At 55.0% G+C, this 13550-nt stretch overlaps 2 protein-coding genes across 3 annotated transcripts; one reads left to right on the top strand and one right to left on the bottom strand.

Moving 5' to 3' along the window:
* Positions 1–3: 3 nt before the first annotated feature.
* RPL35 (ribosomal protein L35) lies at positions 4–4292 on the top strand. The gene is made up of 4 exons (XM_032418901.1): positions 4–68; positions 508–644; positions 1863–1944; positions 4107–4292. The coding sequence occupies exons 1-4, from the start codon at positions 66–68 to the stop codon at positions 4254–4256; spliced, it is 372 nt and encodes a 123-aa protein (XP_032274792.1). The 5' UTR covers positions 4–65; the 3' UTR covers positions 4257–4292.
* An 83-nt stretch (positions 4293–4375) lies between these two features.
* On the bottom strand, positions 4376–8768 carry WDR38 (WD repeat domain 38). Of its 2 annotated transcripts, none has more exons than XM_032418899.1 (9): positions 8700–8768; positions 8036–8156; positions 6800–6916; positions 6613–6710; positions 6216–6296; positions 5831–5962; positions 5603–5752; positions 4764–4811; positions 4376–4660 (listed from the first exon to the last, which is right to left on the bottom strand). In XM_032418899.1, the coding sequence occupies exons 1-9, from the start codon at positions 8766–8768 to the stop codon at positions 4532–4534; spliced, it is 945 nt and encodes a 314-aa protein (XP_032274790.1). In that variant the 3' UTR covers positions 4376–4531. The 2 variants fall into 2 exon arrangements, with proteins under 2 accessions (XP_032274790.1, XP_032274791.1); XM_032418900.1 differs by having other exon boundaries at positions 8036–8123.
* Positions 8769–13550: the final 4782 nt, after the last annotated feature.

The following is a 13550-nucleotide window of genomic DNA, read 5'->3' as shown; positions in this document are numbered from 1 at the left end:
CAGCCCCGCCCCCTTTCTCTTTCCTTGGCGTCTTTCCGGCGGCGGCAGCGGCGGATTGTGCAGTCATGGTGAGGGCGGTGGAATCGGGTGCCATCCGCGCGCTGTGGGGCTCGGGGCCAGGGGTGGGGAGCTCGAGGTGAGCGCTGGGGTCCCATCTGCCAGTCGGGCCTGTAAGGCGCCGTGCGGAGTGGCCTCGCGCCGCCACCGCAGGTCTCCCGCCCTCTCCCCTGCCGGTTTGGGCCCGGAGAGCTGAGCCCGCGCTGCCGGCGCCTCCGTCTTCCCGTCTGCGGAATGGGGGTAGCGGCTCAGCCTCGTGGCGGACCTGCACGAAGGCGGGCCCGCCGGGGCCTCGGTTACCCTGCCCCAGGCACGGCCTAGGCGAGGAAAGCTGGGCCCCCAGCGCGCCCTCCTGGGGCTGGCCACGCCGCGGGTGGAGGGGAGGATGGCCGCTGGGCGGGGGGAGGCGGCCCTGCCGGCTGTTTGACCCCGACCTGTGCTTGCGCTCAGGCCAAGATTAAGGCTCGAGACCTTCGCGGCAAGAAGAAAGAGGAGCTGCTTAAACAGCTGGAAGACCTGAAGGTGGAGCTGTCCCAGCTGCGCGTCGCCAAAGTGACAGGCGGCGCGGCTTCCAAGCTCTCCAAGATGTGAGTGAGGGGCGGCCGAACCCCGGTTCTCTGGTGTGGGGGACACCTGTGCATCGGAAGCATTTGTGGGTTTTCGAAGTTGGCTGAAGGAAGCGTTGGGTTAAGTGATCATGTAACGGACCCGTGGGTTGGAGTGTCGTGCGCGTCCTGACCCAGCTTCTCTGGGCTCCCCGTACTTGCACCCAGCCGCATGGGACACCCCCTGTGTGATTTTCCTCTTGTCCGCCTTGGACCATTTTGTCCTTTTGCCTGGAGTGCCCTTGCTCAGCTTCTCTCTGACCAGAGAAAGAACGGGTTGTCCCTCAAGACCCTTTTTCACACTGCCTTGAAAAATCTAACTGGACCCTTTTTTACTACCTCCCACCAGCACTTGATTTTTTTCCCCCTCACTTGGTAGGTGGGTGCCTTTCGCCCACCCCTCACTTGAGTTGTAGTTAACTTACTGATTTACATGCATCAAACGTCAGGACTTGTGCGGGGGACATGGGTTTGGAGTCCATTGAACTGGGCACACGTTCCTCTTTTGCCACATCCTACCTAATGGGTGTGCTGACTCACCACCCAGAGGTTTTGTTTTGTTTTGCTCTTCTCTAAAATGGGCCCCCAACAACCAACCTCTGCTGCGGGGTGGGGGTTGGATGAGTTGGGGAACACACAAGTTGCATGCCGAATCCTCAAGACCGTGTTTACCAGCTCTTTCCCCCACCATGCCTGCTATTCAACATGACTCAAATCACTTATTCCCAGCCTGTTCCTAGGTTTATCCTTTCCCCCCATCGCCTTTCTACTTCTCAGACGTCTTGTTTCTCCCTCCCAAGTGGCCCCTTCTGTGACTCCTTAATTTGGTCGCCCAGCTTGAGGCATGATTTCCCACAGTCAGCTCATTCAGGTTGGCATTGGTTAGGTCTTCACAGCTCTGAGGCTATATGGCCTGGGATGGAAGATCTTTCCTAATCTACCCTCCACTTCTGCTCAGCTTCTCAGGAGCCCTTCCCTGTCCCTACTTGTGAGATGCCCACCTCCTAGAGTCTTTGGGCCTTACCCCCAAAACACTTGCCTCCTCGACTGGGTTAGGTACCCCTTGGGTGAATATGGATGAGCTGGTGGGGAATACCCCTGCCTTATGACATCTGGGTCAGGTCCTGAGTAAGATGCCTTTGAGGGGGTGGCAGCATTGTAGGGCTCCACCACCTTCACTGATGGCTCTCTGTTTTGCAGCCGAGTTGTTCGCAAATCCATCGCCCGTGTTCTCACAGTCATCAACCAGACGCAGAAAGAGAACCTCAGGAAATTCTACAAGGTGAGCCTGGGCTGGGGGAGTTAGGATGCTTGGCTACAGGGAGCAAAGTTCCAGCCCTCCCTTGGCCAGAAGGACAGTATAAAGAGCTTCTGCTGGGGTGCATGGGACTGGGCTTTACAGAGCCTTCCCAACTTGTAGGTGGGTTTGCTTCTTAACTAGCATCTTAACCACTAGCATGGCACGCAGACTGCATTTCCTCAGGGCTGCAGTTGTCTTTAAGAATGAAAGCAAAGATGATGTGGTATGTAGAAAACTTATTGCAAGGTTCCTTTAATAAGTACTTAATTTCTTAATCATAACTGATACCTTAATAGTTGAAAATATTAATCACTGAGGTTTTATTGTTGGAATCAATATAAACTTTTTTTTATGAAAACAAAGAATGATTTTAAGTGTAATTTTAAATGCTGTACATCTTTCACATTTTAAACTCTTAAGAGGTTTTGCATCTTTAATAGCCTTATATGAAACATGTGTGTTTGGAGTCATCTTTCCTAAATTCTTCATTTCCATTAAAAACATGTATTATGGCTAGCTTTTTAGCTTACAGATAAAACCATTCAGATTGATACATTTTGGAAATCAACAGTGTGGTGAGAGTCTGGCTGGAGCCCTGGGTTTTGAATTCATCCTCACCAGCTGAGTGAATTTGGGCCGTCTGTGAGGATTAACTTTAAGTGTTTTAGTTGTCTTACCAGCACTATGTCAGTCACTTTCAAGCACCTGATACTCTCATTTTTCAGATGGGAACCTCAGGGTGTAGAGAGGTTAAATTGTCCAGAGTCACCAGTAAATGGAGTGATTGGGTCTACGTTCCAAACCATGCCTTGGGGAGGGGTGGATTGAGTGCTCCTGGGAGATTTCCACAGGTGTCTGGCCCCTTGGCCTAGGATTTTTACGACAATTCTTGTTCTTACCCTTAATACTGGTGTTATCAGGGCTTAAGTAGTGAAGCAGAACCAGTAAGAGATAATCTCTTAAAGTCAATTGATGAGGGGCTTTGAGTATATCGCAAAACGACTTCACATCAACATCCCGGTTAGTGTTTGAATAGCTGGAGGCTTTGACCTGTCAAAAAAGCCATCATGGTGGGCCTGGGCTGGCTGCCCCAGGGGACGCTAGCATGTACTGTTGGGTGGGGGGTGCCGCCATCCCTGGATGTGTGTACATTTGTGTGTGGGAGCATCTTTCTGAGAATTGGGCTTGAAACTCTTTGATCAGGCTCTGGGGGGACCATAGAGGTGGTCGTCAGGAAGAATTGTCTTCCAGTGAGTACAGCCCCTGCCAGGCACCAGTGAGTCAGGGCGGGGAAGGTGAGGCCTCTGCCCTGTGGTAGTTCTGTCCGATAGACTTCCTCTAGTGCTCGAAGTGCTCTGCCTGCGCCGTCCGGTACAGTGACTTCGGGCCACGTGTGGCTATGGTGGCTGAGGGCCTGGGTTTTTCGTGGCGACCGCGTGTGTGGCTAGTGCCTCATTCGGCGGACAGCCGAGCCCTGAGCGCTTAGTCGGCCTGAAACGGACGAGGCCCTGGCTGGCCTGTGCTGCGGGTAACCGGGATGTGGGTGGGCGAAGACTCGTGCTTCCGAGCCCCCACCTTAGCGCTTACTCCCATCTGCACGGCTGGTTTCAGCAGCTCTCTGCCTGACGCTGTTACCCCACTTAGCTCACCCCAGTCCTGTGCCTCCCCCTCTGAGCTGTTGGCAGTTTCCAGAAGGCACCTGAGCTGCCATCCTTCGGGGCTTTTGTGTACACTGTTTTCTCCCCCTTGGAAGTGGTGTTCACCAGGTTGCTTGCTTTCCAGGCTATTGCCAGTCATTAGGTGAAGCCTTCTTAAGCTCTTTCCTCCCACCAGCGATGGGCCACTCGTTAGCTTGTTCAGTCTTCCGCACTGGGCTGGGGGCTCCTTGAGCAGGGACTAGGTCTGATTCATCACCAGGACAGCTCCCCCGACAGGGCCTCATCCCCTGCTGGGCCGGGTGTACGACGTCTCCTCCCACTCAGGTCTACAGAGTAGCCTGCGCACCCCCGTGGCCTCCTTCAGTCGCTTCCGGCATCCTCCCCGTGCCCCCCAGCAGCTCGGCTCCAGCCTCTGGGGCTTCCTTTGCTGCCACAGTAGCTCCTAAACCCTGGTGCTCAGACTCGCCCTGCTCTCCCATCACCCAGGGTAAGAAGTACAAGCCCCTGGATCTGCGACCCAAGAAGACACGTGCCATGCGCCGCCGGCTGAACAAGCACGAGGAGAACCTGAAGACCAAGAAGCAGCAGCGGAAGGAGCGGCTGTACCCGCTGCGGAAGTACGCGGTCAAAGCCTGAGCACTGGCGTCAATAAAACACAGACAAACTGGCTGGTGTTGCTTTGTGTTTGCGGGCATTTCGACTGACCCAGCTGGAGAGGTGGGCTGCTGTGCCCTGGTGTGGGGCCGTGACAGTCCTGGCCACGGGGATCTGGTGGGTGCTCTGTTGTGGTTGGTTTGGGGACTGTGATGTGGAAGTGCCCTCACTGTCCTTTCATGAGTTCATTCCGCCAGGTTGCATGGGCCCTGGGCAGGGAGAGACGGGCTTGAGATCTGAGAACCATTGTGGTGATGTTATATCCGAGAGGCTCTGGGTGATTTGATCGAGCAGTGGACTTGGCATCTTGCCTGGTCAGCAGCTCCAGACACTAAGAGTTTCCCATCTGGGGTGAAGGCACAGGCATGGGCCACATCCAGGACTCCCTGCCGAAAGCATTTCACTTTCGGGGTGCATGTCCTGCCTGCCCCCAGCCTCCCCTGGCAGGCCTTTTACTACACCCTTGGGTGCTACGCCCACAGGCCTTACCTTCAGGGTCTGAATGCATTTTCCTGTGTTGCAGTCCCAGACTTTGACCTGGAAATAAAAACAAGCAGACGGGTGGGGAGACCTCATCCCACAAGTCTGGCATCCTTAAAATCACTTTGGGGTGAGTCCTAGCCAACCTCTTAACCCCTTGGCCTGGGTTTTGTTGTCCGTGAGGTATATTTAACATGCTCAGCAGAATATCTGATGCAAAAACTCAGTGTAGCGCAATTTCCTTTTCCCTGAAGCTATGGTGAGTCTTAAAAATGTCAATGCCAGGGGCACCTGGGTGGTGCAGTCGGTTAAGCCTCTGATTCTTGGTTTGGGCTCAGGGTCATGAGTTCGAGCCCTGCGTTGAACTGAGCTGGGAGTCTGCTTGAGATTTTCTTTCTCTGCCTTTCCCCCTTCCCTGCTCCCACGCGCACACTCGAAAAAAAGGAGGCACCTGGGTGGCTCGGTGTGTTAAAACGTCAGCCCTTGGCTTAGGTCATGGTCCCGGGATCCCAGGATTGAGCCCCACATTGGGCTTCCTGCTCAGTGGGGAGTCTGCTTCTCCCTCTGCCCCCTCCCATTAGCTCATGTTCTCTTGTGTGCATGCTCTCAAAATCTTTACAAAATAAAAATTTAAAAAAAAAATGTCAATGCCACAAGCACTTGGGCCAGCACAGAGCTTAGTGCCAGGCACTAGTTACAGAAGTGGTTGGCACCTGGGTTCTGCCCATGACACCCTCCTATTTAGGGCAAATAGGATGTGGACATTTCTAGACTGCGGAGGGCTCTGCTAAAGGAAGATGTGGGGATAGGAGTTTGCCAGGAGGATGGGCCTGGTGGGGTGGGCTTACCATGTGGGAGTAGCCAGCGCTGGCCAGCTGTGACCCATCAGGGGAGAAAGCGATGCTCTTCACCCAGGTAACATGGCCCTTGAGCTGAACAAGCAGGCCTCTGGTAGAGGGCTTCCAGATGTGGATAGTCTTATCCCAGGAGCCAGAAGCCTGGACAGCAGACAGCTCTAAGCCCATGGGTCTGGAGCCAGAGGGGGCCAGCCTAGAACCCAGGGCAACCCAGCTCACCAGGAGGCCAGATGCCGAGTAGCACAGGCAGCTGATGTTGCCACTGTGGCCCTCCAGCTCTTGGTGGAAGGTCACTGGGGTCCCCATCCGCAGGTCCCAGATGCAGATAGTGGAGTCCCAGGAGCCAGTGGCCTGCAGACGTCTGCCATGAGCATGAACCAGCCAGCCCATGCCCACCATTGTGGTTCCTAGCTGGCCAGACTCCGAGAAAGCAGGCATTCTGAACCCTGCTGAAGTTCCCAGCTTACAGATGAGGGGACAGGCTCAGAAGAGCAGTCACCCAGTCAAGGTCTGGAACCCTAAGCACGGCTCAGCCCCAAGCGGGAAAGTGGGTGTGGGCTCCAGGTTCCTTGAGGTAGGGCTGGGCAGAGGTGGCGTGGCTCACCAGGGAGTCTGAGCTGGGTGCGAAGTCACTGCTCTGGATGGAGTCTCGGTGCCCTCCCAAGTGGCGCAGCATCTGCCCAGACTGCAGGAGAGAGCCCTGAGCTTTGGATTTGGAGGGCAGCCCAGAAGTCTTGCGGCGCCAGGTTCTAGGCCTCAGATGGGTCACATAAGGCCCTCCTTGCGGGCTGCCTGGGTAATGTGGTGACACGGCCTGGGGAGACGCCAGGGGCCTTGACGGGAGGGGACAGTCCAGGCTGGGGGGACCTCATGGGCAGATGGATTGCCAGCTGTGGGCGTGGGCCATGGGGAAGATGGAACGACCTTTCTGGGGCCACTGTCTGGGGTGGGGTGTGTCTCCTCCGGGTCCCAGGTCCCGCTCTGGCCACCCTTCCACACACCTGCACCTCCCAGAGCATCACCCGCCTGTCCCAGCCACCCGATGCCAGCTGCTTTCCGTCAGGGCTGAAGCTGACCGTCTCCACACTCCGCTGGTGACCTGCAGAGACCGGGTTGGAGGCGGGGCAAGGTGGAAGGGGACACAGCGCGGTCTGGCTGCTTGGCTCCTGTCCCATCCTGCTTACTCACCCTTGAGGACACTCAGACACTTAGCTTCTGCTACATCCCACAGCCGGATGGTACAGTCATGGGAGGTGGTGGCAAAAAGGCGGCCATCAGGGGAGAAGCGGCAGAACTTCACGGGGCCTGGAGAAGCAGCCGTGGTCAGGGAACAGGGTGCTGCCCTCCCCTTCTGGCCCTTGCTGACCGGCCCCTGCTAATTTCTCCAGCCTTAGCACCTCCCTTCCCTCTCCTCACTCCCTTCCAACCCTCCAGCCACCTGACAAGCCGAGCTTCCTTGGCTTGGCCTAGAACACCCAACCCTGATTTGCCCATTTGTAAAATCAGTACCAAAAGTGAATGCAGGCACCTCCCAGAAACTTTTTGAGAGCCCACCCTGGGTTCAGAGTCCCAGCGCTGGACTTCCTGTACTAATAGCATTAGTCAATCTGCCCTGTGATTACCAGAATTTTGTCTCAATTATAGTAGTTACATCTACTGAGTCCTTACTGGGTGCTAGGCCCTTGGCTTGCCTTATCTTGTCCCATAGGGTAGCAACTATCCCTAACTATCCCTATTCTAAAGAGAAGGGAAATAAGAGGCTCAGGTGACATGACTTATGATCACAGTCAAAAAAGTGGTTAAACATAGATGAACCTTAAGGGACATTATGCTAAGTGAAATAAGCAAGTCACAAAAAGGAATACTGTATGATTCTACTTAGACAAGGTACTTAAATTCATTGAGACAGAAAGAATGGTGGTTGCCAGGGGCTGGGGCAAGGGAGGAATGGCGAGTTTAATGGGTATAGAGTTTACGTTTTGCAAGATGAAGAGTTCTGGAGACAAGTTGCATAATGAACACACTTAACACTACTGAACTGTGCATTTAAAATGGTAATATGTATATTTTTAAACAATTTTTAAAACAGTAGTAGGATTGGGGCACCCGGCTGGCTCAATCAGTAGAGCATGCTACTCTTGATCTCAGGGTCATGAGCTCGAGCCCCATGTTGGGTATAGAGATTATTTAAAAAATTAAAAACAACAACAACAAAAAACGAAGTAGTAGGATCTGACTCCAGGTCTGTCGGAGTCAAAGGCCCCAGGGACCAAGTCCTGTGTCCTTGCCCTCCTGCTCCAGCCCTGCCCAGGCTGTCTTGTCCGGATGCCCAGCTCAGATGTCAGAGGTCACTATGATAGGCTCTGCAGGATGCCAGACAGAACCCCAGGCCTCCGTGTCCACATCCAGCCTGAGGAGCCCCACCTGCGTGGCCAGTCAGCCTCCACAGCAGCCGCCCGCTCTGGGTCTCCCAGCCATAAACACAGCCATCCTCAGAGGCTGTCAGCAGCCTCTGGCCATCCGGAGAGAAGGCGGAGGAGTTGACCTGGAAGGAGAGCCCAAAAGTAGTTCCATCCTGGGGCAAGAAACACCTGTCTGCTCATCCCTGACCCCAGACTCCAGGACTAGCCCTAAACACTGCCCCAGGAACCCCGGGTGGGAGCTTGGACTTCAAGCCTCTCTCTCTACAACCAGAGCCCAGAATGCAGGAACCACTCTTGTAGTCCGAGGCAAGAACTTGGAGCCCTCTCTGGAATCCTGTAAAACCTGAGCCTGAAGCTCAGAGCCCTCACTGACGGTAGAGCCTGGAGCCTTCTCTAGAAGAGCCTGGCACCCCAGAGCCAAGAGCCCATTCTAGAGCTGAAGCCTAGAACTAGGAGTTCAAGATCTACTCTAAGCCCTGAGTTCACTTTAAAGCCAAGGTCAAAAGAACACTGGAGTCAACCAGGAGTTTGAGCCCTCTAGAACCAGAGCTTAGAGTCTGTAGCCCATTCTGGAGCTGGGGGCCAGAGAATACCAGGCAGAATCAGGAGCCACTCTAGACCCAAAGCCAGGAGACTAGAGTCGGCAGAGCCCTACTGGACCTCACCTCCCCGCGGTGCCGGCCGAAGAATTTCACTCTCCCCACGGCCAGCGGCCCTGGGGCCCCGCTGTTCATGGGCCCCAGGCCGCCCGGCCCGGTGGGGTGTCTCCTAGGCGGGCGCTGGTTCGGCCCGCGGGCCCTCACTTGGGACAGGGTAGAGGGGATGGAGGAAGTTGTGTACAAGCGGTCTCCATGGCAATCGGGGCGGGGCGCGCAGCCGCCGTAGGGTCTCTGGGAAGCCAAGAGGACAGGTTGGGAGAGATGGTTCTCAGCTCCTGGGAGGTGGGGCCGCGTCGGGCAGAACCACCCGCGGCCCGAATTAGGGACTTCCTCGTCCAGCAGCCGCGAGCCGGACCACGGCGGCCGCTAGAGGGCACCCCAGCCCCACACACCGCGCCTGCCCCAACCCGCGCACGGAGGCGAGCGGTTTGCGGAGCTCCCAGACCCCTTTGAGAGGAGCCAGTTTCCCCATGTGCACAATGGGGTGGTTCATCCCTGCCCCCCCGGGACTGTAGGCTTGAGCCAAGAGCAAGGCCTGGCACATGGTAGGTGCCCCAGGAGAGCCCACCCTGGTGCCAAGACCTCTTTCCTCCTGGAGTGCCCAGTCCTGAGGCTGAACAGCTCCCATGGAGGGGGCTGGAACTGATACCCAGCTCTGCCCTGCAGAATGTGGGGGAACCAGAGGTAGTGTGTGTAAAGCACAGGGCATTAGAAAGTGGGGTCACTTGTTAACATCCTGGCAGCACAAAATGTGGCATCTGAGAATGTGGAGGATGTGGAGGTGGTGGGAGGAGGCCCCAGGAGCTGTCAGGTTCCTTGTTGGATAGTTGAAGCTGAAACCAGGCAAGAATAGGACTTGGTTTCAATGTTCATTTTACAGATGAGGGAACGGAAGCCCTTCAAGGTGGGGGGACTTGCCCAAGGTCACTCAGGCAATAGGAAAGGAGCTGGGACTTAGCCCATGTCTGTCTGACTTTGTGGGCCTGTATTAGGACCATCTGCCATGAATTCCAGGGGCCTTCAAGCAGATGCCTAGGTCCCTAACTCCTGGTACATCTGGGAAACTGAGGTTCTGAGGGGGCACATTTGGCCCAGTCATCCAGCACCTCTATGGCAGAGCTGGGGCCAGGGCCCAGTCCCTTCCCCACAATGGGACAGGGATGGAACAGAGACACCCTCCCTGCCACTGTCCAGTGGATTCCAGGCTCCCTGGGGGTGGGGGTGGGGCAGCTGGGCTTTGGGAGCTTCAAACTCAAGGGTTCTCAGCCATGACTCACACCCCTCCCCACCGAGACCTCTTGGCCAGTCTCTTCTCACGAATCCACTGTGCTCTTGCTCTATTTTAGGTCCCAGACAGTCAGGCGGGAGATGGGGCGACAATGGTGGCTTTGAGGCAGCCCCACCCCCATCCTAACTCCAGAAGGGCCCAGGTCACGGAGTTGGCTCCTCAAGGACCCGTCTCAGTTGGGCCTATAAGGCCACCACGTCATCCCCAGACATGGGTGCGCACACAGCTCCCCAAATGGTCTGGCTCCCCAGGCCCTCTCCCCACCCTCTGCACGAGCAAACCCTGCCCCCCTCCCCAGGCCCATGCCCCATCTGGCATTTCCCCAGCCAGTTGATTGTTCCTGCTCTACCTGGAGGGCCCAGAACCACCTAACCTGGCCCAGCCCATCACTCCCAGAGCCCTGTGAAGAGACCTTGTCCACCAGGCCCAGGGACTACTCAGCTGGTAGAGGTAGAGCTGGGGTTAAAATCTTTTTGGGGGGGCACCTGGGTGGCTCTTGATTTCAGCTCAGGTCATGATCTCAGGGTTGTGAGAGGCCCTGTGTCTGGCTCCACACTGGGCATGGGGCCTGTTTAAGATTCTCTCCCTCTCCCTCTGCCTGCCCCTCCCCCTGCTCGCATGCTCTCTCTTAAAAAAAAAAAAAAACTTTTAAAAAAGATTTTATTTATTTATTTGACGGAGAGAGAGAGAGAGCACGAGAGCACAAGCAGGGAGGAGGGGCAGAGGGAGAGGGAAAAGCTGTGAGGGTCGATCCCAGGACCCTGGGATCATGATCTGAGCTGAAGGTAGACACTTAACCAACTGAGCCACCCTTTTTTTAAGTAAGCTCAATGCCCAATGTGGGGCTTGAACTATGCACAGCCCCAAGATCAAGAGTCACATGCTTTACTGACTGAGCCAGCCCCCAGGATTAAAACCTTTTTGCTTACATCAAAAACTAATGATGTAATGTATGATGACTAACATAACGTAATAAAATAAAATAAAATAAAAAACCTTTTTGCTTGACACTGGAGTTTGTGGCTGGAACTACCCACCATGAATTCCAGGGGCCTCAGGAGCCAAAGCTTATCCACCTCTCCACATCCTATCCCTGTCCCCTGCCCTCCCCCCCCCCCCTTGCTCCCTGAACTCAACTACAAGGGCCCTTTTTCCCATCCCTCCAGCTTCACTCCCCACCTGGGCCTGTGCATATGGGGTTCCCCGTCCTCTTGGCTTGATGCTTACCTTGGGATCTAGCTCAAATATCACTTCCCCAGGGTGCCTTCCCTTGCCCATCCCCCAGACTAAGTCAGAGCTCCTGCCCCAGAGATGGGGCATTTAGAGCCACCAGTCTGGGCTAAACCCAAGTTCTGCCAACTACCAGCTCTGCGTATTGGGCAAGTCACCTGATCACTCAGTGCCTTGTTTCCTCAACTGTAAAATGAGCAAGCTCACAGTGTCTGTCTTGTAAGGAATCCGTGAGATGGAGCCGTCAAGGGCTCCTGGGGTGCAATAAGCACTCAAAGAAGTGGGGGAGCCTGTGACAGCCACAAGCCTAAAATCCAGACACGAAGCTCTGAATGCCCTTCGTCAGGCTCACCCAAGCGGCCCGCAGCCCGGGGATACCTCCCGATGTAGAGAGAACCTGGTGCGCGGGGGCAGTCTGACTCCATGCCCAGCGGGGGCTGAGGGTTTGGGCAGAGGCTGCACCCGTAGCAGGGTGTGGTCCGTGGCGGGGGAGGGAGGGTGCGAGTGGGGGAAGGGAGGGTGAGGGTGGGGGATCACGGTCACCATGACAGCAGAAGTATTTCACTGCCCAGGTTCTGCCTATGGGATTGGGGGACCCCGATTCTAGCCTCTCCAAAAGGGTCCCCTTGACTATCTCTTCCTTCTCAGGGAGCCTGCCACATTCTCTCCTTCCCAGCCCAGATTGTCCGGGATGGGGGTTTTTTGCTGGCCTTTCCTACTCTTGAAGGTGACCCACGGTCCTGGGACCAGCCTTGCCTCTCTTCTTTTTCTCAAAATACCTGCCTTCCCAGGCCCCTTGGTTCCCTCTCAAACTGCCATGAGTACACAGCCACTTGAAAGAGGAAACTGGAAATTCAGAGAGGGAAATTACTTGCTCAAGTTCACATAGCTAGGAAGTAGTAAAGCTGGGGCGCCTGGGTGGCTCAGTTGGTTAAGTGTCTGCCTTCGGCTTAGGTCATGATCCCAGGGTCCTGGGATTGAGCCCCGCATGGCGGGGGGGCTCCTCTCCTCAGCTGGGAGTCTGCTTCTCCCTCTCCCTCCCCTTGCTCATTTTCTCTCTCTCACTTGCTCTCTCTCAAATAAATAAAATCTTAAAAAAAATAAAGAAAATAGTAAAGCTTAGATTCAAACCTATGTCCAATAACCCCCAAGGCCTCAGCTCATTCCTTGCACCAGACACTCTTTCAATATAGCTTGGAGAAGGTGGGGTATGAGCCCGTCTCCCCCCCCAACACACACCCCAGAGCCCTGTGAATGGGACCTCACTACCCCTCAGGACAGCCTGTCCCATCATAGGAAACTCCCACTATTGGAAAGTCCTGGGTGAGTCAGAATCTGCCTTGTACTAACAGGGTGGGAGACAGGCCCAGCCCACATCCCTCCAATTCCACTCCAGGGACGCAGCCAACTAGCTCTGAAAGGCGGCAAACAACCCAAATAGTCAAAAGCTGTAGAAATAAATGACTGTATAGTCAATGACAGCTACCCAGCCAGGGAAATGAACAAAACGTAGCTCTGCATATCAACATGCAAACGTCTCACAAACATGCTCAACAAAAAGCAACGTGGCCAAAGACGCTCTAGACACGATCCCATCATATAAAAATCAAGACATGCCAAAGGCAGCCCTCCATTACTCAGGCATACATCCATATGCACTGAAACTTTAAGAAAAGCAGGGAATGACAAACTCCCAAATCAGCAGAGTGGTTAACTATGAGGAGAAGGGAGGGGACGCAGGGGGCCCCAAACGGTACTCGCTCCTGGTGATATTCTGGCTCACAGATGGGCCGTGGGCATCCAGGTGTTTGTTGGATTATTCTTTAATACTCTGCCCTGCCTATGTGGCCCCTGCCCACCCCTCCTGCCCTCTTCTGGCTTCCTCACACCCTCCTCCGTTCCTTGTCCCCACCAATCCCATGCCTGAGCAGTTTAGCGTGTCACACCATGCCAAGGGTGGGATGTGCTTTCCCATAGTGCCCCAGGAAACAGAGAAGGCTGTTTTGTATTGAGAGCCAGCAGAGGAAAGGTGGAAAGTCAGACTGCCCTGGTTCCTGCCAGCTTCCCAGCTCCCAGCTCCAGTCCCCAAGGTTGCCATCCTAAACTGCACCCATTTCCTTAAAGTCCTGTTTTTGCTGAGTTGGCTCCAGTATGGTTTTTGTTGTATAATGTTTTGTTTTCTGTTGACTTGCCTCCCAAAGGGCTTTGGCTAAAACATCTCTGTGATTTTCACAGCTGGTCCCCTACTATTGTGTCTGTGGGGCTTCTTCTCTGGACTTCCCCTGCAGTTACTGGCACATAGGGATCCTGGCTCCCCAAGTGGGATCAACACCTGGGCC

The sequence above is a fragment of the Phoca vitulina genome, unplaced genomic scaffold, assembly GCF_004348235.1.
Source record: "Phoca vitulina isolate PV1807 unplaced genomic scaffold, GSC_HSeal_1.0 scaffold21, whole genome shotgun sequence".
NCBI lineage: Eukaryota > Metazoa > Chordata > Mammalia > Carnivora > Phocidae > Phoca > Phoca vitulina.
The sequence above is the reverse complement of the archived record's forward strand: the minus strand, read 5'-3'. Positions and strand labels throughout refer to the sequence as shown.